The sequence below is a fragment of the Phoca vitulina genome, unplaced genomic scaffold (assembly GCF_004348235.1).
Source record: "Phoca vitulina isolate PV1807 unplaced genomic scaffold, GSC_HSeal_1.0 scaffold204, whole genome shotgun sequence".
Classification (NCBI taxonomy): Eukaryota; Metazoa; Chordata; class Mammalia; order Carnivora; family Phocidae; genus Phoca; species Phoca vitulina.
In genome coordinates this window covers 32,956-53,958 of record NW_022589903.1, presented here as the reverse complement: position 1 = coordinate 53,958, position 21,003 = coordinate 32,956, and the positions used below count along the sequence as shown (strand labels likewise).

At 38.2% G+C, this 21,003-nt stretch overlaps 1 protein-coding gene across 1 annotated transcript in view; it reads right to left on the bottom strand.

The window, feature by feature from the left end:
• The window catches only part of LOC116629035 (thyroid adenoma-associated protein homolog), a gene marked incomplete at both ends in the record, with an annotated part of 69,252 nt that overhangs the window by 16,290 nt on the left and 31,959 nt on the right, over positions 1–21,003 (bottom strand). Inside the window, 2 exons of the mRNA XM_032399322.1 lie at positions 10,397–10,506; positions 20,177–20,334. Of these exons, the coding sequence (XP_032255213.1) occupies positions 10,397–10,506; positions 20,177–20,334 (268 nt within the window). The remainder of the gene's footprint in view (positions 1–10,396; positions 10,507–20,176; positions 20,335–21,003) is intronic.

Genomic DNA, 21,003 nt, shown 5'->3' with positions numbered 1-21,003 from the left:
AGCGGCAGGCAGAGGGAGAAGAAGAAGCAGGCTTCCTGCTGAGCAGGGAGCCTGATGTGGGGCTCAATCCCAGGACCCCAGAATCATGACCTGACTGAAGGCAGACGCTTAACCACTGAGTCACCCAGGTGCCCTAATTTCACATTTTAAGTGCAAAGTACATTTAAAATCCAATACACAAAACACAATTCCCAGAAAATTATCAAGACTCAATTGCCAGGAAACTATGTGTAACCTCAACTGAGTAAAGGTTAAGCCTTTGACAATATCTTCATTTCCCAAATAATAATTTATTTACCAAGCTGTTATCACTAAGGGCACAATAAGGAAGAAAATCATTTTCTTTTCCCATAAACACAGACTTTCATTTTGCCAGGTATAAGAGCAACTCCAAATGAAAATTCATTCAACTAAATAAGTTACTGGCTTGAGAAAAATGAGTATCAATGAAAATAAAGCTATTTATTCGCTGATTGTTAATAAACTTTGACGCTACCATGTTCCTTATTTCACTTTCCTTATTTTTCATTTGCTAACAATTTAAATAATTCTAAATAATGCAAAAAAAAAAAAAAAAAGAATTTGTTTTGGGGGTCAAAACCAGAATTTGTCCCCAATCCTGATACAAAGCCAATGATGCATGTTTACTCAAACTTAACATCATCAGTCATCGCCATCATCATCTGAGTGAAAACAGCCATGAACAATAATTTCAAAAAATAACACTCTGAGCCTGGCTCTTGAGACTAGGACACTTAGAACCCTAAAACAGTGCATATCACATCAGAGTAAATGACACACAAGCAACCAAAGGGGGAATAATTGGGTCTGGTCTGATATCCAAAACAAAGACTTTGATTCCTTCATACAGATGAAAACAGAGGAACCTGAAAAACATATACCTAGTTACATTAAAACAAAGAACCAAACAAACAAAAGTGAGGGAAAGTAGAAGAAAGATAATCTGATAATTTAAGAATCATCTCTAAACGTCTACCATATTAACGCTGTTATGAGGAATTCCAGTTTTCTCAGTCACCCAAGTTCAAAGTTTTGTAAAGCAAAGCTTTAGCTGCCTACAACATAAAAAACAAGTCAGACTTGACTTTGAACTGGAGTGGGACGGCGGGGCTACACCCCTACCCATGAGGCAGCATACTGTTTTGGTTTAGAAGAGAAAAATTACCCACAATGTAGAAAGAAGGTTTTGCTTTCACAAGCTACATGCTTTAAATATTCCATGCACTAGCCAGAAATCATCCACTGATGATACTGAGCAAATGGATCTAAGATTCCAAGTACCAGTAAGAAAAGAGTCAAGAGTGGGGCGCCTGGGTGGCTCAGTCGGTTAAGCATCTGCCTTCGGCTCAGGTCATGATCCCAGACTCCTGGGATGGAGCCCTGCATTGGGCTCCCTGCTCTGCGGAGAGCCTGCTTCTCCCTCTCCCACTCCCCCTGCTTGTGTTCCCTCTCTCGCTGTCTCTCTCTCTGTCGAATAAATAAATAAAATCTTTAAAAAAAAAAAAGAAAAGAGTCAAGAGGAGAATAAAAAAGAGCGTGGAGAGATATAGTACACTTTCTGGGAACAAAAACTTTATCTCCATTTATTTTACACATTCATGTAGTTGCTCAGATGTCCTATCTAGCTCCTCTGCCCTCTTCTATACAACTCCATAACACACACATATGTACCTTATTTGTTGATGATCTTAAAGCTACCTTCTGGGATCCATACATACTAATTTTTATATCCATTTGGTTGGAGACTCTCAGAAAAAAAAAATATATATATATATCCAGGGAGTAGAAAATCCAGAATCCTTATCCTGGGACTCTCAAAGTCCTACATATTTGGACAATCTCCTTCAGCTTCATCTTACTGCTTGGAAAGCTCTTCCCAGAAAGCTGCTGCTGATTGTCCTTCAAGCCGTGGCTTACTTTAGCATAAAGGAAAGAAAGATTTTTCCTTACCACCAAACTTTATCACGTCAGATTACATATTACTATCTGATAGTTTCTTATTATTCTCTAAATGTCCTTTATAAACATGGAGTTATATAAACTCCATGATGCAGGGACACTTTCTGTCCTATCCACTTCTCTCATCCCAGCACCTTGTAACAGGGCCTGCCACCCAATCAGGAACTCAACAAATACCTGTTGAATAAATGAACAACCTATAACTCGGCAACTCTGTTAAGAGTGCCATTCTAAAAAACCAGCTTGACAAAGAGGGGTATAGTAACTGGAGAAGAAAGTACGAACAAAAGTGCTTTCCAACGACAACAGGTGCCACCGCATTAGAGCCAGCAGGCGGCATTGATTTTTCTTCCCGTCACCTGGGACAGAAAAGCTCAGTACGTGGAACGTTTTCTTGGTCCTTTCATTTCTGCCTTGAAAATTATCTAGTTTACTTCTCTAATCCCAAAGATTAGAATGCTGGGCTCGAAGTTCCTCTAAGAACAAGAACCAAGTCTTAGCAGTATTTTTTCTATGAGGCCTACCCATCACAATTTCTTATATATAACAGGTAATGGATAAGTTTTGTTGGACTGCGAATCTCTGAAGCAGTTTCAAAAAACATTGGATCCTAGTGCCAGTTCCGTTTACTAACTAGTTGTGGGGCTATGGACCAATCACTTGATTTCTTAGTGTTTAAGAATGAAAAAAAAATAATTACAAAATTGCTTTGAAATTCAATGAGACATTATTACCTGGGTTGCTGTTCCAAATAAAGAAAGCAAAGACTCTAAATTATGTAAGTACCCAAAGCTCCTGATAAGAATGTCCCCCAAAACACTGAGCCCATCATGGCCTTGGTCCTTTGTTCAGGTCCTCACATGCCCCTCTTAGTTCTACAGAGTTAAATGTTTCAAATTCAGATCCTAGTAATTTTCCCTAGGTTCACAGCAACTCTCTGGCCTATCATATCATACTCTCAATGGTCAAACAGAGCGTTTCTAACACAGCATCTGGCCCACAGGAGATGTTCAAGAAATCTTTTATTATGTTCAAGAAATCTTTTATTGAATGATTAAACAAGGACAATTAGGGTAGGTGCCAGGAGCTGCACATTAGCTGTGCCTTCAGTTAGACAGATAATTGGAAAAAACAAAACACAACAAACAACGGGTGTAGAAAAGGAGGGCTGGAACTTTAAGGCTTCTCAATGGTGAAGCACTGTGCCTATAAAAACACAATAGCCTAATCTAGAGTTTTGACTAGTCAATGAACCTTCTGTCTACTCCCCAGCAAGGAAAGATTACTTTATAAGGAAGTGATTTCAAAACTCCTGAGTTGCTGGTCCTTATGATAATGAAGGAATTGAGAGGTAAAAATGGAACCATGCAGGGCTCCCAAGAACAATGCAACAACTCTGGTTGTTTGTTTTGGTTCCTCATCACACCATCCAGAGGTCAGCAAGGAAAAGGGAAAGGTTCCTGAGTGAAGCAGTTCTTGGTTCTCTGTGCCAACTCTGTGCAATCACCAACCACGACTGTGGGGAATTCCAATCCTGCTTTTGCTAGCAAGGGCCTTTCCACTAAAAGAGCAGACCTCCTCCTTGTCTGAAGGATTGTTTGTTTTACTTCACTCCCATGTCAACTTAATACAAAATACACAGTGTCTTTAGCCTCTTGAGTATATCATACTAATTATAACTTTCTTACAAGGGATTCAAGGTTCTTCATAAGAAACTCTCACTGAAAGTTATTAATCCACAAAATACTCCTAAGAGATGGTTTATCAGTTCTAAAGGAAGTTTACTAAAAATGATCCAGCTTCCCTCTATCTTTCATGCACCCAATCCCGATTTTCCCAATCAGAAACTAGAAAGCAGCAGTATACAATGAGTAGGACGCTCAGAGCTGAAAGAGACCTGAGAAAGCTGAACCCTCTCACTTCCTCCTAGAGAGGTTAAATGGCTTTCCTCTTGTCAATAAGGCCGGTAGATGACTCAGCTCTAATTCATAAACCTCGGTATCCTTGCCTCTAAACACTGAGGGAGGTGGTGGTTGAGGGTGTGGAGTGGGAGGAATCAGACCATTCTGATTCTCCTGTTCAACAGTGTCAAAAAAAAAAAAAAAAAGGCTGACATGGGTGGGGGATGTTTTTTGGTTTTTGTTTGTCCTATGTTAAATGCTATGGCCTGAACCTCTACTAAAAGTAACAGAAATAAACAGGGCAGACCATCACTGCTGTTTAGGCCTTTGTGTTGTCTTGAACAAATCACTGGAGCAAATTATTGTTCCATAAGCAGATTAGTCCATTTTCTATCCACAAAGCTATCTCACTCATAGTGGGTAAGTATTCTAAGATAAGCAAAAAACCCACAGACTGAAATCAAATTACATATGCCGTATACCGAACTAATTGGTCATTAGACTATTTTGTGTCAGTAAATCAGGTTCCCTGACTACAAAGTGGCTTTCCAATGGCTTCATCCATCCACCTAAGTATGGTAACCCAGAGCCATTTTTTGTTGAGTTCTGATTAGTTTTATTATTATTGTTAATTGAGAAATGTTATCTTCATTTCCTCAAACTCTTTCAGTATGGTTATTTTTCCTAACTTAGAGATTTTCTCAATCTCCAATTATTTCATAAGTTACAGTCTGCACTCCATTCATTCTCTGGTCAAGTATTATGTTTATTATTTCAAGGTTCATGTTTATTATTTCAATTAAACTAAACAGTGACAGATGTGCATGAAGGCTGTGTGCATGTGCATGCACATTTTAAAAAGGTAACATAACCCTGAAGCATGGAGAAATTTTAAGCCTGAAAAATGACTTGCCCAAATGAGATCCAGTGAGAAAGCTACATATCAACAGAAGTCATCTTAACCTCCCTCACCACCATCAAATATTGTTGAGGTTTACTGCCGGCTAAAACATCAGGGGGCTATTTTGAAGCCTAAGCTGCAGGCACAGGCAGTAACAACAATGACCAAATCTAAATTGAATTACCAATAAGAAGGCCACAGGGAAAGGGCAAGATACAGTGGATTAAAAAAAGTGGTTAGAAGGGCAGATTAGATTGTCGGTTCTCTTAATATTTAATATAACCATTCCCTGTGATCAAGGAGAAAAATTAATATTGAAAACTTTGGGACTTTACTAACAGAGCTGAGATAGAGGTTACTCACTGAGAACAAGAGTCCTCTGTTATTACGTCTAAATGACTCAGTATTACTATGAGAACTTTAAAAACAAGTATTTGAAATTCCAGAAAGAAGGTAATACCTGACTCAACTATGAAGTGGGCTTAAAAATAAAAATTCAGGGGCCAAAAACCAAAGACACCAAGATTTAGAATTTAAATATTAAAACATCCTAATTTTCCACAAATCCTTTCAATCTGCTACAGAACTGGGAAATCAAAAGGATTTCCTTTTTATATAAAGAAAAAATATGGCTTCCCAGAGTGGATTATCACTTAGTTATTCTTTATTTAATTATTAATGTTTTAAATAAAATTCATAGGACACTCAGAAATAAAAAGGTGTCTTATTTAGACACATTTGCCAAAGCAGATGTGAATAAAGGTTTAGACAAGATTGTATTTTATTTTATTAACAGTTGAATGACTTTTTCCCCAAATCTCATACATTACATTCTACACTTATTTCTTGCTCAATCACATACTCTTTAGAGACTTGGTCTTTCGTTCTCCAGTGAAGTAGACGAAATTATTTTTTCATTATTATAATTCAATTGTTCATAAGAAGTCTTCTATTGAATTTATATTGTAGTAGCTGTAATTAACTGATGAAATTTTAAATACATATTTAAATTACTTCTGTCTACCATCATTGTTGACGTCCATGAGTTAGCACTAGCATTTTATGACAAAAACTGCTAAATGTCAGCAGTTCATTTTTTTCAGGCCAATAATTGAAAATGACTGTAATTATTGCAATAAATAGTTGTAGGTTAAGCTATATCTCAATAGGCAGAACAATTCAAATATATGCAGAATAAGACAATATTAAGTATTCACGAATCTCCCTTCTACATTTAGAATTGTAGTCAAAAATTTAGTCCCCTTATGGTTAAGATTAATTCATGGTTGTACAAATGAAAGCTACAGTCCCTGGCCTAACACCCTACTTTAAGATTCTGTTCATTTTCACTGAAAGAACAACTTAAAATACTAAGGTTATAAAGGGTAAACAAGCAAATGTAAATTTCATCAGAAACTTGAGTTTAGAGTAATGACTTGCATGCACCTAACCATTCCAATCAAATGCTTAGGCACGTACTTATGTTTTTTGAAGAGAGTATGCATGTTTCATCCAATTCTAAACAGAAAGCACCATATAAGAAAATCATATTTTAGAAAATTAATTCAACATACTATTGTGTATGTGTGCAAGTGTCACTTTCAAAAAATTCCCAGAAAAAAAGAATAGCATCTCCCATTCCTATTTATTCTTAGATGATTGTTTAATAGCGAAGTCAGTTTACATTTGAAGACATTTTGAATAATCTTATTAAAAACCAATACAAACAATGTGGCTCATGTTTAACTCTTCAGTTATTTATCCATTAATCTCTTTAAGTGCTTCCTTCCCTAACACAGCTGTAGTTCAAGAGGTGGCCAGCAGTTGGCCTCCATTTCAGTGGATTTTCATGAAAGCCCAGATTTCTTTCTGCAAACTTTATAAAAAGTTGTATGAAAAATAACTTTTTCATAACTTAAGAGCTTATAACAAGCTTTCCAAAGGATCCAAAAGAAACACATTTTCTTTTAAAAATAAAAACCAAACAAAAGGAAGCCACACACATTGTAAAGATGTTCTCTGAAAACATTCTGTTCCGCAGATCTGAAATGTCTCCAAAGGGACCAAGAACCACTTGGTTTGGAAGCAACAGTTGAGAACTCATAACAGGTTGGTTAAAAGCCAACAGTGACAACCATGAGATTTTTAAAGCAGATTAGGAGTGGCTGAGATACCAGACACTGGGCCTTGCCTAGTCTCCCTGTTTCATTTACTTGAACGCCTTCAACTGTACCGTTCAACCACCCACTACAGCTGTTCAAAAGCCTCTGTCCTTGATCCTCTGTCCTTTTCGCCTTTTATGCTATCCCCTGAAGACTGCAATCTTACTAACTACAATGGTTATGATGACAACTCCTAAACCTACATCTCTGTTTCTGTTATATCTCCCAAACTTAATTCCCTACCTCCAAGTTCTGACTTATATATTTCCACCAGGATATGCCATCATCATCTCACACACAACACATACAAAACAAATTATTCACCTTTATCAAACTTGCAGTTTCCCGGCCTCTGTTAACATTAATCCCATTGTTCTGGTCACCAAGAATTAAACCACAGGAACAATCATGGACTCCCTGGTGCCCTCCATCACTCACATTCACTTGGTTCATGTGGCAGATCGCATTTTTCAAAGATGGCCACCACAGTATCTCCCATCCCACATGTATTTCTACAGCATGACCTTACCACTTCACCATCAAACACATAATGGAGTCTAATTCCTCTCTTCTTGAATCTGGACTAGCCTTATGACTCACTTATAACCAGAAGAATGTGACCGAGGCAATGCTATGAGACTTCGGAGGCTAGGTCAGAAAAGACCATGAGGAAGGAAGGAAGGAAGGAAGGGAAAAGAAAAGACCATGAAGCTCCTGCCTGGTTCTCTCAGAACTCTTTCTGGTGGAAGCCAGCTGCCATACATGAATGTCAACTACCTTAAGACTGCCATGCTAAGAGACAACATGTAGTCCCAACCTGGCCCAATCTTCCAGCTATCCCACTAAGTTGCAATAATATGAATAAAGCCTCCTGGATCCTCTCGACCAGTTCATCTGTCAGCTCAATGCCACCAACTGTACTTAGTAAATACACTGAGAAGAATCACCCAGCTGAGCCTTGCCCTAAATCTCGACACATAAAATCATGAAATATATTATATAAATATATTATGTAAATATAATAAAATCCAGAGCTTCCTTCTAAGCATTCAATACGTTGTAAGTAGAGTTGTTACTCTGTGGGGCTGAATGTTAACTGACATGCCACTTCTTTCCCTCCATTCCCAGGGCCAACATCACAGAGGAAGAAGCTCTCATCACCTTAGATCTAGATCATTATAACTGATTCCAGGCCCTCCTCACTATAATCTGCCATTACAATCTATCTAACCTAATAGTTCCAACCGGAAAACCTCTTTTGCATACCAACACTACAATCAACACCAGTCTCGTTGATGTTTTCCATTTGTAGAAAGTTTTATAATGAAAACTTGATCTATACAACAACAGCCAGAGATCTGGGCAAACATTCTTTTTTTTTTTTTTTTTTTAAAGATTTTATTTATTTATTTGAGAGAGAGAGAATGAGAGAGAGCACATGAGAGTGGGGAGGGTCAGAGGGAGAAGCAGACTCCCTGCCGAGCAGGGAGCCTGATGCGGGACTCGATGCAGGGACTCCAGGATCATGACCTGAGCCGAAGGCAGTCGCTTAACCAACTGAGCCACCCAGGCGCCCTCTGGGCAAACATTCTTTTCCTTACTTTAGGGATGAAGAGATCAGAGTTAAGGAGATTAACTTTTGTATAATCTCACTGCCAACAAATAGAGTGGATATAAACAGAACTAAGAGGCTATGTCAAAGTTCACTGCTATTTCTCTGTTCTACAATGCATCCTATCATCTATCTCAGATCAAAAATGTTCAATGGCTTTCTCCATCCCCACTACAGTAAACCTACTTTCTAAATATCCTTAATTTGGTCTCAATCTATCCAGTTGTTTGGTATTACCTACTAATACCACCACCATCACCACCACCATCACCACTACCACCATCACCACCATCACCACCACCACCATCACCACCACCACTACTACAATATGGATTACTTATTTACTTACCTAACAATATACCATGCTGATTCTAGCCTCTGAACATCTGCTCACAAAGTTTCCTCCGTTCTCCTATCTAGTTAAACCTTGCTCATGCATTAGCATAAATACCACCTCCTCTCCATTAAGTCCTATCAGCCTATCTCTGTTGCTTTCTCTCCCTTATTCCTACAGAATTTGTAAATTTCACCCAAAATTTGACAATTACATTGAATTGTTTATCTTGCTCAAGTGTGTTGGTCTCACCTTCCAGGCTGGTATTCAGCTAATACACATCCATACATACAGCCATGTTGAGCACTTACAGCCAGTGTCTGTTCTGACCAGTCAGTACTCATGACATACCATCTATTAAATATTTTGAATTTCATCCCTGCTTATTTCCTACACTAAACAATAAGCTCTTTAAGAACAGGACCCTTGTCTTATAAAGAAGTACTATAAACTCCAATCCAAACACAGTACTAAGCACACAACTAGTGTTCAATATATATTTGATAACTGATTTGAAGGGAGTAAAGTGTGTTGTGTTATGAGAAAAAAAAATCCCTAAGTCATGTCTACACTGGAAAGAGAGACTTGAAAAGATAATAAAATATTTTCAAGATCAGCATTTTAACGTCAGGAACATTTTATAATGTATCATTTAAAGATATTCTGTGCAGCCCATAACTGCAAAATGTTCTATAAATGTTTTTACCAGGAGTGTGAAAAAAGTGTTTCAAAAATATTCAAGGAGTAGATGTCTTACCAGCCCAAAATAAAATGTTTGCTGAGGCTCCAGACTGGCAGAACTCTGCTTCATTTCAAAAAGTTTCCAGGCAATGGAAATGTTTTCCTGGAAAATACTACCTTTTATTTAGAGAACACTTGCCATGAACACTTAGTCATTAAGTAATTTAAGGTTTCCTCACAAGCTCTTTGGAGGAAATCTATTATATGAATGAATGAAATTATCAGCACCTATAATGTCAAAAAAATACATTTGGCTAAACATATGAAATTTACCTAAGTATTTTTCCAGGTAAAGGGGGAAAATCTTTGATACTTTTTGGTCATTTACTGTTCTTTAAAATTTTTCTATAATATAAAATTATGAAGAAAAACACAAAATCCTTAAGTGTTTCTCTGTAATATACACAAATCCAAAAAACTGGAAGGCTTATTTTATTCCAAATGCCAAGTAATTTTCAAACAGACAAAACGGTCATTTCATTCAATGAAAAGAAATGGTAACTTCAAAGCTATTTTTAGCAAAATCTTTGAGTTTGCTTCAAATCACCTTTCAATGGGAGAACAACTTGGTTTGGACATGTCACTCAATCATCTGCAGTAACTCATACAACGAAACCTAAGAAAACAATGTCTTCCAAGAGTTTGAAGCCAACTAAGTCTTATTCTTTTAAACATCAAAAGACACAAGTAAATTTTACTTCGAGCACATGGTTTGTGCATTTAGTCTTTTAAAAATGTACACAAAAGGATATTTGTTTTGTTTACCTGTTTAGTATTTCAGTAAGTTTCACAAAGCCAGTGTAAGCCAGTTCAAACGCTCCTCTGTGCCTGGACTGTAAGAGGTGTTGTTTAAAGTAATCTCCTATTTCTTTTACCTTTAAAACAAAATAAAAAATAAATGTGTGATTTATGCTTACCTACAGTTACAGATACATTTATGTCAGTAATACCATTGAGAACTCAGAACTAGATCTTTATCCATTTAGCACTGACTTTGTGACAGGTAGTACTTTAAGTGTTTTTGTAATATCACATTTAATCCTCACGGTAAATTCCATGAAATAAGTTCTATTATCATCTCTACTTTTCAATAGGGACGAGGCCCAGAAAGGCCAAGTAACTTATTCAAGGTCACACAGCAAGTTAGTAGCAGAGCCAGGACATAAACGCAGGCAGTGTGGCTCCAGTCATCATCTGTAACTGCTAGACTAGAACTGCCTCCCTACACCAGCTTCACAAACCTCGCTGTGTTCTCTGTTAGCTTGTACCACTCAACACCAACAGCAAGTCACACAAAGTGACAAGCCTTACATGCCTAAGCCTGGGTGAAATAATTAGCTTTTTCGGTTCAAAAATCTTTTTTCTACTGTGGTTAAAATATACATAAAATAAATTTAACATTTTTTAAAAAGATTTTATTTATTTATTTGAGAGAGAGAGAGAGAGCACAAGTCAGGGAGGGGCAGAGGGAGAAGGAGAAGCAGACGCCCCGCTGAGCAGGGAGCCCAACATAGGACTCGATCCCAGGACCCTGGGATTATGACCTGAGCCAAGGGCAGACGCTTAACCGACTGAGCCACCCAGGAGCCCCTAAAATGTACTGTTTTTAATGTATACAGTTCCGTGGCACTCCGTCTATTCATATTGTTGTGTAACCATCAGCACCACCCATCTACAGAACTTTTTCACCTTCCCAAACTGAAACTCCAGTCCACTGGACAGTAACTCCCAATAATTACTGTTTAGAGATAAACAATTAGTGGCAATGCAAGACTTGTGCAAAGGGAGTCCTGAAAATTGAAAATTGACAGGCTTCACGCTGAGTCAGAACCATGGAATTTTCCACAATGCTACCTGATCACTTTCCTACATATTGCCTTTCTGCATGCAAGTTTAGACAAATAACAAATATGATAATATATTTTAAGGAAGGCAAGACTAACAATTAGTTGTTGATGAGGTTTTGTACAGAATTAACTGGTAAACTGGGCTAACTGTACTTTTATACCAGGAAGATTTGGTGGTTATTGACTTTAGAAAATCCAAATTTTGTATAAAGCTCAGGACCAAAGCTGTAATTGGCTCTCTTGATCCAAGTCTCCCCAGCAGGTCACAGTACGGTGGAAAGGCAAGCTATTCCAAGATAGCTCAGATATGCTTACCTAAAACACCTTCTACCTCAGCACAGTGACTAGGTTAGTGCCCTGCACACGAGAGATAATAAACAGTACAAGGTGTAAACGTTTGACCGTGAGCAAGTGTCTCAGTCTCCTCATCTATAAACTGGGTATAACAATAGTACTTGCCTCAAAGATTGTATATTAAAATAAGTTAATAAAACTAAAAGTGCAGAACAGGCCCATAATCTATAATCCCATTCAGTTCTGGGTTTCCAAATAGAGGAAAAGTAAAGACGTACTCCATACTCAAAATATATCTGATTATAGAGAGGTAACAAGTGATACACTTAGAGAAATAAGAAACATAAGAAACAGACATAAAACAGATATAAAACAACAAAGAACCAGAAAAGCAGTATATAATAGGATTTTTAAAATTCTAACACTTTAATAACCCAAGAGTGACACGTCATGTTCTTCAGCTAAAGTTTTCAGGTAAAGATCTTACGATACACCTAATTTTTAATATTTTTTGAGTCACATACAACTAGCTATCAAAACCACCGTCAGGGTAAGCTTTATCATTTTCTCTTCAATACAGTAATTTCAGAGCGTATTTTGACCAGAATTATCAAGCCTTTAATCTGAATTTAACCCCCAAGATAGACCTAAAACTCAATAATCCTACAAAATGGGGACCAGAACTTCACTCAGCTAACTTGTTATGAGTATCATTTCTATTATTAGAGAAATAAAAGAAGATTTCTAAGAATAGGTATTTTAAGCCACAGAAAATAAAAACAGCAAGTCATAAAGATGGGGTCTAACTTCCTTAATTTTTTTTTTCTAAAATGTTACAGATAGTAAAACATACTTCAGGAAAACACAAATGTTAACTGTTAAAGTGCTTCTCTGTGAACTTAAAACAGTTCACCATCTAGTTCTTAAGCAAAGATCTGATGTTCAGCTTCCTTTATCCTGTTTAAAGGAACCTAAACCAAAAAACATATAATAAAATCAAAGATCTCAGAAGTGTGACCAGTACATGGGTCTTCTCAAGGATGGACCTCAATTTTAGGTAATCCTGGCCTCAGGAAACAGAATGAGGTTCTAAGGATACAAGTAAGAAGTAGACAGTTTTCCCTCATTTCATTCTGAACATAATCTCCCAACAAACTCACCTAGGTAATACTATGAATTCTTGCCTTTGAAGAGAGTATACAGTGTCTGACAATCAGTAAATATTTCTTTAGCACCCAGCCAAATGCTTAGCAGCTTAGTGCTAGGGTAGACAGGGAGGAACAAAACAGGACATCTGTCCTCAAGAGGCTTTCAGTTCAGACAAAACCAATATGCTGAATGGTACCCATCAGATGCCTAACAGCTCCAAGAAATGAAAGATCCTTCTGCCCTAGAATAAATTATTACAAGAAGCTTCATGTTTAGACCTTGAACTGGATATACTTGGGTGGACCAAAATGGAAGAGGGTAATGAACACGGGAAGAGGCTGGGTGGCTAGAAGGAATGAGCATTTATTAAGTCCCTGCTACCTCCCAGACCACTACTGGATCTTTCTATATGAATGAACACAGAATATAAAAGTGAAGGTTAGCAGACCTGGCTGAATGACCTTAAGGTTTCATACTAGAAAACAGTGGAAGACAGGGTTGCAAGTTGGACATGGACCCCATTACCAAGGGTAGGAGGAGTCAGCAGGGCAGTGTGGCAGCTGGACAGGGAAAAGGGTAATCAGGCTACAAGAAACAGATCTGACCCAAACAACTTAGAAAATTAATGACAACAGTCAGAACCAGAAATAGAATTTTTTTTAAGGATTTTTTTTTTATTTGAGAGAAAGAGCGAGCGAGCACGAGTGGGGGGGCGTGCAGAGGGAGAGGGAGAAGCAGCCTCCCTGCTGAGGCAGGGAGCTCGATGCTGGACTTGATCCCAGGACTCTGAGATCACGACCCAAGCCAAAGGCTCAGCTGACTCAGTCACCCAGGTGCCCCCAGAAACAGGATTTTTAAATTTATTTTTAAAATGCAGAAGTCCTCTGAAAGCTCTGAACCAATTGCCTTTTTATTAGATGCTACTAAAGTCCTATCTAAAGTTCACAAAAACATGGATGATGTCTTCACAAAATATTTTCTTTTTTTTTTTTTTAAAGATTTTATTTTATTTATTTGACAGAGAGAGACATAGCGAGAGAGGGAACACAAGCAGGGGGAGTAGGAGAGGGAGAAGCAGGCTTCCCCGCGGTGCAGGGAGCCCGATGTGGGGCTCGATCCCAGGACCCTGGGATCATGACCTGAGCCGAAGGCAGACGCTTAACGACTGAGCCACCCAGGCGCCCCCACAAAATATTTTCTTAATGAATAACATACATCTCAAGATTTTTAAAAGGGAATAAAGGTAAAAAGGTAAAAAAAAGGGGGGGCACTGATTTCTATTTTTTTTTTTAATTAAAGATTTTTATTTATTCATTTGACAGAGAGAGACACAGTGAGAGAGGGAACACAAGCAGGGGGAGTGGAGAGGGAGAAGCAGGCTTCCTGCGGATCAGGGAGCCCGATGTGGGGCTCGATCCCGGGACCCCGGGATCATGACCTGAGCCGAAGGCAGACGCTTAACAACTGAGCCACCCAGGCACCCCTGATTTTTATTCTTAAAATTAAATTCTAGTCACTATCTTTTTAAATTTAGCAGATCCTGGTTCTAAATTTTCATAAAACCCATTTCAACAGGCCAATTAACATGCTTTCTAGATTTACAGGGTATAAATTTCCATAGGGGAAAATAGCTACATGCCATGTCTTTAGGCATCTATAACTCACCAGTGGACAAATTAGGGGAGTTAAATGCTCATCTAGAGCCTAAAACCCACAAAGGGCAAATTTAAATACATTTTTAAAAATTTGTCCTTTATCGATAGAAATACAGCTGAAAAATCAAGGCTAATTCCACTAATTCTAAAGTAGATAAACCCAAGAGGATTTAAGTATTGGTGGAATGATGGGGCGCCTGGGTGGCTCAGTCGTTAAGCGTCTGCCTTCGGCTCAGGTCATGATCCCAGGGTCCTGGGATCGAGCCCCGCATCGGGCTCCCTGCTCAGTGGAAAGCCTGCTTCTCCCTCTCCCACTCCCCCTGCTTGTGTTCTCTCTCTCGCTGTGTCTCTCTCTGTCAGATAAATAAATAAAATCTTTAAAAAAAAAAAAAAAAAAAAGTATTGGTGGAATGTTTCTACAAAAGCATATGCAGTGGTTAAGCTGTGATACTCTGGAGCCGGGAGGGCTGAGTTCAGGAACCCTACTCAGCCTCCTTATTAATATAAGCTAATTAAGCCAGTTCCTTCACCTGTGAAATGGGACTAAAACTAGAACCTACTTCATAGGATTATTCTGAGAAATAAGTCAGATTACACATACAAGCATGTAGCAGAGCACCTGGCAGACTAGCAAACAGTAAATGTCTGTTTTTGTTTTTATTTTGTATCATCAAGTATTGAGACTTAATCCCTTAATTTTAATTTTGACTTTAGGACACAGCTACTTCGTATAACCTTAGGAATGTCATTAATTCCACTTTGGTTAAATAGAACAGTTTATAAAAGTTTAGATGACAGTAAGATAATTAATGTTTTAAACTGTATATTCTCTACTATAGGGATTTCTTACTAACAGTGGGGATTCTTCAAAGCCCAAACATTGCTCCCCTACATAATAACAACAAAGATAAGAGTTTTCTGGTATTTAGGGGCCCTGGGTGGCTCAGTCGGTTAAGCATCTGCCTTCGGCTCAGGTCATGATCCCAGGGTCCTGGGATCGAGCCCCACATTGGGCTCCCTGCTCAATGGGGGGTCTGCTTCTCCCTCTTCCTCCCTACCCCCCTCCCGCTCATGCTTGTGCGCGCGTGTGCACGCTCTCTCTCTCTCTCTCTCAAGTAAATAAAATCTTTTAAAAAAATAGTTTTCTGGTATTTAGACATCTTCTTACCAGCAGTTTACTCTTTGCTTTCTAGCAAATTCTTAACCATGTGCCCTTTTAACTGGTGTCCTTTACTCTAACTTTTAAAAATGAATTTGTCTTGCATCCCTTATTACATTTCTAAGCCCTTCGAGGTCAGAGAACCACATATTACATTTCTTTATGTTCCCACAACACCCTTGTAGTATGGCAGTCAATAAACAGGTGACTAAAAGATATGTTTAATTCCATTTCATAGCTTAAAAATGGTAACCTGCATTCAGTACAATTCAATGAATACTTACTCATAATTTCTAAAAAAATAAACTCTGGCAAAACACAAAAGGCAATTTCTTTAAGACTGACAGATGCTAATAAACATATATCCCCTGTTGTCCATTACAGAAAACCTAACACAGTAACAAAAGACACTGAGAAAAATGTGTAAACCCATTTAGCCATGTACATCCTAAAAATTACAACAGAATCTACAGTAGGAATTTTTAAAAATAGCTAATTTAATTGTTGGTAATTATTTTTGTTCAGGCGATTTCTGTGGCGATAATTACTAGGAAAGGAAAGCAGGTATGAAAAATCTACCCCAAAGCTTCTTTTTAGGAACACTAGAGGAAATATATAAATGTATGAATTGATACTCCAGATAGAGGAAGTTGTTTAAAAAAAATAAGCAGGCACTGGGTATCCAATATCCCTTGGAAAGAGGACCAACAAAATGTATCAAGCAAAAGCTCTACATCAGCAAAACATCCAGCTTGAAACCTAGACACACACCAGCCAGGAAGTTGTGAGATAAGGTTGCACGTACTGCCCACTCTTTAAGGGTCTCGACTTACATCCCTCAAAGTTGGTTTTATCTCTGCTTCTTGTACAGGGACATTATGAAAGAACCTTTCATTAGGTGATTACCTTGCAGGAGGAAAGTCAGACTTGCCTCTGAATGAACACATTTTCCTCTTGCTGAAGCCGTGGAGGACACACTGCTTTGCAAGAAGTGATTTAGGGAAATGAATCATTTGCTAAAAAGCTCAGTAGCAAGTTGCCTTACTGTCCTGTTGCTTGTAAAAGTCTGGTTGGGTAGGGGAAGTAGGGAAGATTAAATTTAAAGAAAAGTTAAATGAGCAGTTCAGAACAAAGGCAGCACTGTGCTGTGTCTGAACGCAGGCTGGAAAGGAGAACTGGGTTCCCCTCCCGCAACTGCCACAAGCCAGCTTTGTGATCTTGGGCAAACCAGGTAACACCCGAGGGCTTCAGTTTGCCCTTGTACAAGAGGGCTGGATCCTATCATCCCTGTGACCCTTCCAGCTCTAATAGTCTGTGAATACAGCACTGAATACTCAGTCACAAACAGGAACCAGTCCTTCTCATTCCGCAGCAAATTGTAATCTTCAAAATGATCTCACTGCCTGCCAGCTGGTTAGAAACCACCCTCATGTATGCAGGATTTCAGGGGTCACCCCTTCAACAAATGGCCCTAAAACTAGGATGGGATTAAAGGCACCGGGCTACAAAAGAAATCCTCCCTGTTGTCTGCATTTGAGACATCAAATTTTAAATTAGAATCATCCTGCTTTTTCAAGAGTAAAGGGCAAATGGAGAGTAAAAGAAACACTGCGTTGAGTGTCAATATTTTAGGTTGTATGGAACGGCCTCCTTCATCCATTAAGAGAAAAGCAGAGCACCATTGTTATTATTACTCTTGAGAATAAGAAATCCAAGTCCCAGATTCTCCCCCAAAGTGACTCCTGCCTACAAGTCACTTCGCTGCCTCTGTCTGTGCACGTCTGTTATGGTCACCCTCACCTAAGGTACTGACTCTTAAATTCTTAGTTTTGCTGATAGGTGCACAAAAGATGTTGTGTTGTAATAGTGACTGTGTCCTTGGAAGGAAGGTGGACCTCAGGCATGGCCCACCCACTCCAATGGAAATTACCTTCTTCTCTATCATGTCCATATTTTTAACTCTCAAAAGTTTTAAGTACATGGTTGTATTTTTAATTTAGAAGAATTTCATAGAGAAAAGTTTTGTTTAAAAGTAGGAATCCTCGGGGCTCCTGGGTGGCTCGGTCGTTAAGCGTTTGCCTTCAGCTCAGGTCATGGTCCCAGGGTCTTGGGAGTCTTGGGATCGAGCCCCGCATCGGGCTCCCTGCTCGGCGGGAAGCCTGCTTCTCCCTCTCCCACTCCCCCTGCTTGTGTTCCCTCTCTCGCTGTGTCTCTCTCTGTCAAATAAATAAATAAAATCTTTAAAAATAAATAAATAAAAAATAAATAAAAGTAGGAATCCTCTAGCAATATGAACAACGCTAATTTCTTGATGACTTTGATTTTCATTGACTAAATGTTCCTAAACTGAGGCATTTCTTCTAGTTAAAGACACCAGGATCAAGTATAAAGCCTTCCACAAGTGGCAGGGTTTCCAGGTTGGAACAGCATTACCCCAGACATTCTTGATTGCTCATTCAGGAGTTCATTTCTTCTCAAACCAAAAATGTGATATCACCACATGAACAGCGACATGGAAAAATGACTGAATCTCACTAGAATAGAAATTAATATTTTACAGAAAAACAAGACTCATTTTTTATTCAAGAAAACAGTCATTAGAAGAGTTCTTTGCTTTATAAGAGCCTCTCTGTTATTGTTGCTGTTGTTTTTTGGGGGGGTTTTGGTTTTTTTACAAACATCTCTTTTATTTTATATAAATTCTCAATTCCAACATGGTTCTCCCACATAAATTAAATTCAAAAGATTTGGGTGCTATGGAAAAGATGTCAAGGCCAGATGGTTTTTACAGGAAGCTTTCAGGTCTTTCTCAACTACAGTAAAAGCAAAATCTGTTTCCCTGAATTTTTTTTTTTAAGCACTATCCAACAAATCCCCCAAAACTAGATGTTTTAACTTGTCCTTGAAAAGAGGAGTTGAACAGTGAAGAGACTCTAGCACATGTTTACTTCTTAGTAAGACAGTGAACATCAGTGAAGTAATCATTAATCATAGCTGGGTTCCTCAGCAAAGATGTTGGCATTGGCACTCCAGCTGGTCACCAGCAATGACTGCAAGTAACTCTAGAACACTGACGCCTATTTGATTTGGAAGAGAATAAGGAACACAATGATGCCGGCAGTGTACTGTTCCCCTCAGCTGGTCTCCATCTCAGGGCCTTGCAGTATCACAGGCCCAGCTGTTAACCAGATGCAAGCACATGGCCACAGAGTGTGAGAATAAAAATATTAGCATTATTTCCATGGAACGAGTCACATGGTTATTATAGAAATAATCAGCATTTAGCGTACTACAATATTTGTTTTGTCCTTAAATGTTGTAACACCCTTGGGGAAAAATTATCTTTATTTGAAAAAGGTTAAAAATGAAAGTATGTGTTATAGATCTTTGCTGGAAAATGGTGGGAAAGAGATTGTTGAAACCATATGGAAAGGAAGAGGGAATCAATTAAAAACAGAAATCTAATAAATCTAAAATATTTCCAAATGAAATGCTTGTGGTAAGCTAATTTCTTGTAAACACTGCACTCAAGTCACTTGAACAGTCCCAGATGGCGAATGGACTTTGTGGTCTTAAAATAAAAGTCAGCCAAAAAACCAAAGGGACTACAACTTTATTATCAATGTAGTGGGAAACAAGAGATCCATAATCAACCAATATATTACTTTTTTTCCTTCACGAAATTTAAGAGGTTTGTGGAGTTTTTTTTTTTTTTTTAAAGATTTTATTTATTTATTTGATAGAGACACAGCGAGAGAGGCAACACAAGCAGGGGGAGTGGGAGAGGGAGAAGCAGGCTTCCCGCTGAGCAGGGAGCCCAATGAGGGGCTCGATCCCAGGACCCTGGGATCATGACCTGAGCTGAAGGCAGACGTTTAATGACTGAGCCACCCAGGCACCCCGGTTTGTGGAGTTTTACTAAACAATTTCATTTAAATGTATAGGTGTTAAATGGAAAAATTAAAATTAAAATGACAATGTTGAAGTTAGAAGGTAAAATCTACAGTTATTTATAACTTAGAAAAATAAAACTATTTCTAAAAGTGCCACAGTTTTGAAATGTAGTGCAAGGTCTAATTTCTTTTTTTATTATTTTTTTTTATTTTTTTAAAGATTTTATTTATTTATTTGACAGAGAGAGACATAGTTAGAGCAGGAACACAAGCAGGGGGAGTGGGAGAGGGAGAAGCAGGCTTCCCGCGGAGCAGGGAGCCCGATGTGGGACTCGATCCCAGGACCCCAGGATCATGACCTGAGCCGAAGGCAGACGCTTAACGACTGAGCCACCCAGGCGCCCGCAAGGTCTAATTTCTATACTACCGTGAATTTCCTTCAGTTGACATCTGTAGGATTTTATTCAAGAAAAATTCAAAACTCATGTTTGTTTGAGTTGAGTCACATGACCAGAAATTATACCAGGTGGAATAAACAGCTCCCCTACCTGCTCCACTGTCAGTAAGCCATTGGAAGATTCTGGCATGGACTGCATGGGAAGAAGCTGGCACAGTGTGCCTAAAAGTAAAGCGACCTCCTTCATACTTCGCCAACAACATACCAGCACCATCTGAGCAGTTACATCACATGTTTTTCTTTCTTTACCTTAAAAAAAAAAAAAAAGATTGCAACACTAGACACTTGATTACTCACATCCCAGGTTTCTTAGAATAAGATTATTCATAATTTCCCCAAGAGCAATCTGCTTGAACAAACCAATTGTAATATTTATTCATGATAAAACAAGTAACATTTGTTGAGCATGTGCTCTAAGTAAGAATCATGCTAAGTATTTTTTTAATATACTATTTTCAAAATAAATTTTAAAATAAAACACAATACCATTTCAAAAACTAAGTCTAACTTTCAGACATTAGTGAAACAAACTCTTTCTGCCTCTAAGTCCTCCATAAATTACGACTATAATAAATATATTTCATTATTCATCTTGGTGAGGTAGCTGTTATATCAGTAGAGGGGCAAGATAAAACTTTTAAAATCAAAGGAAAATATAAATTCTCTTTCAGAATATATTTAAATTCCACAGCCAATAAACACCAATTATGCTTACTCTCTTTTTCTAGCTTTTAGAATTTTAGTATTAACATTAAAAAAAAAAAAATCCAAGACAATTTAAAAGGCAAATTAACAAAGCAACCCACTTGTGTTTTTTAAAAGCCCACTAAACTAAAAGAGTAAATGTACATACACATCAATATTATAGAATAGATCTAAAAGCACATACACTCAAAAGAGAATAAGTGGGATGGGGAG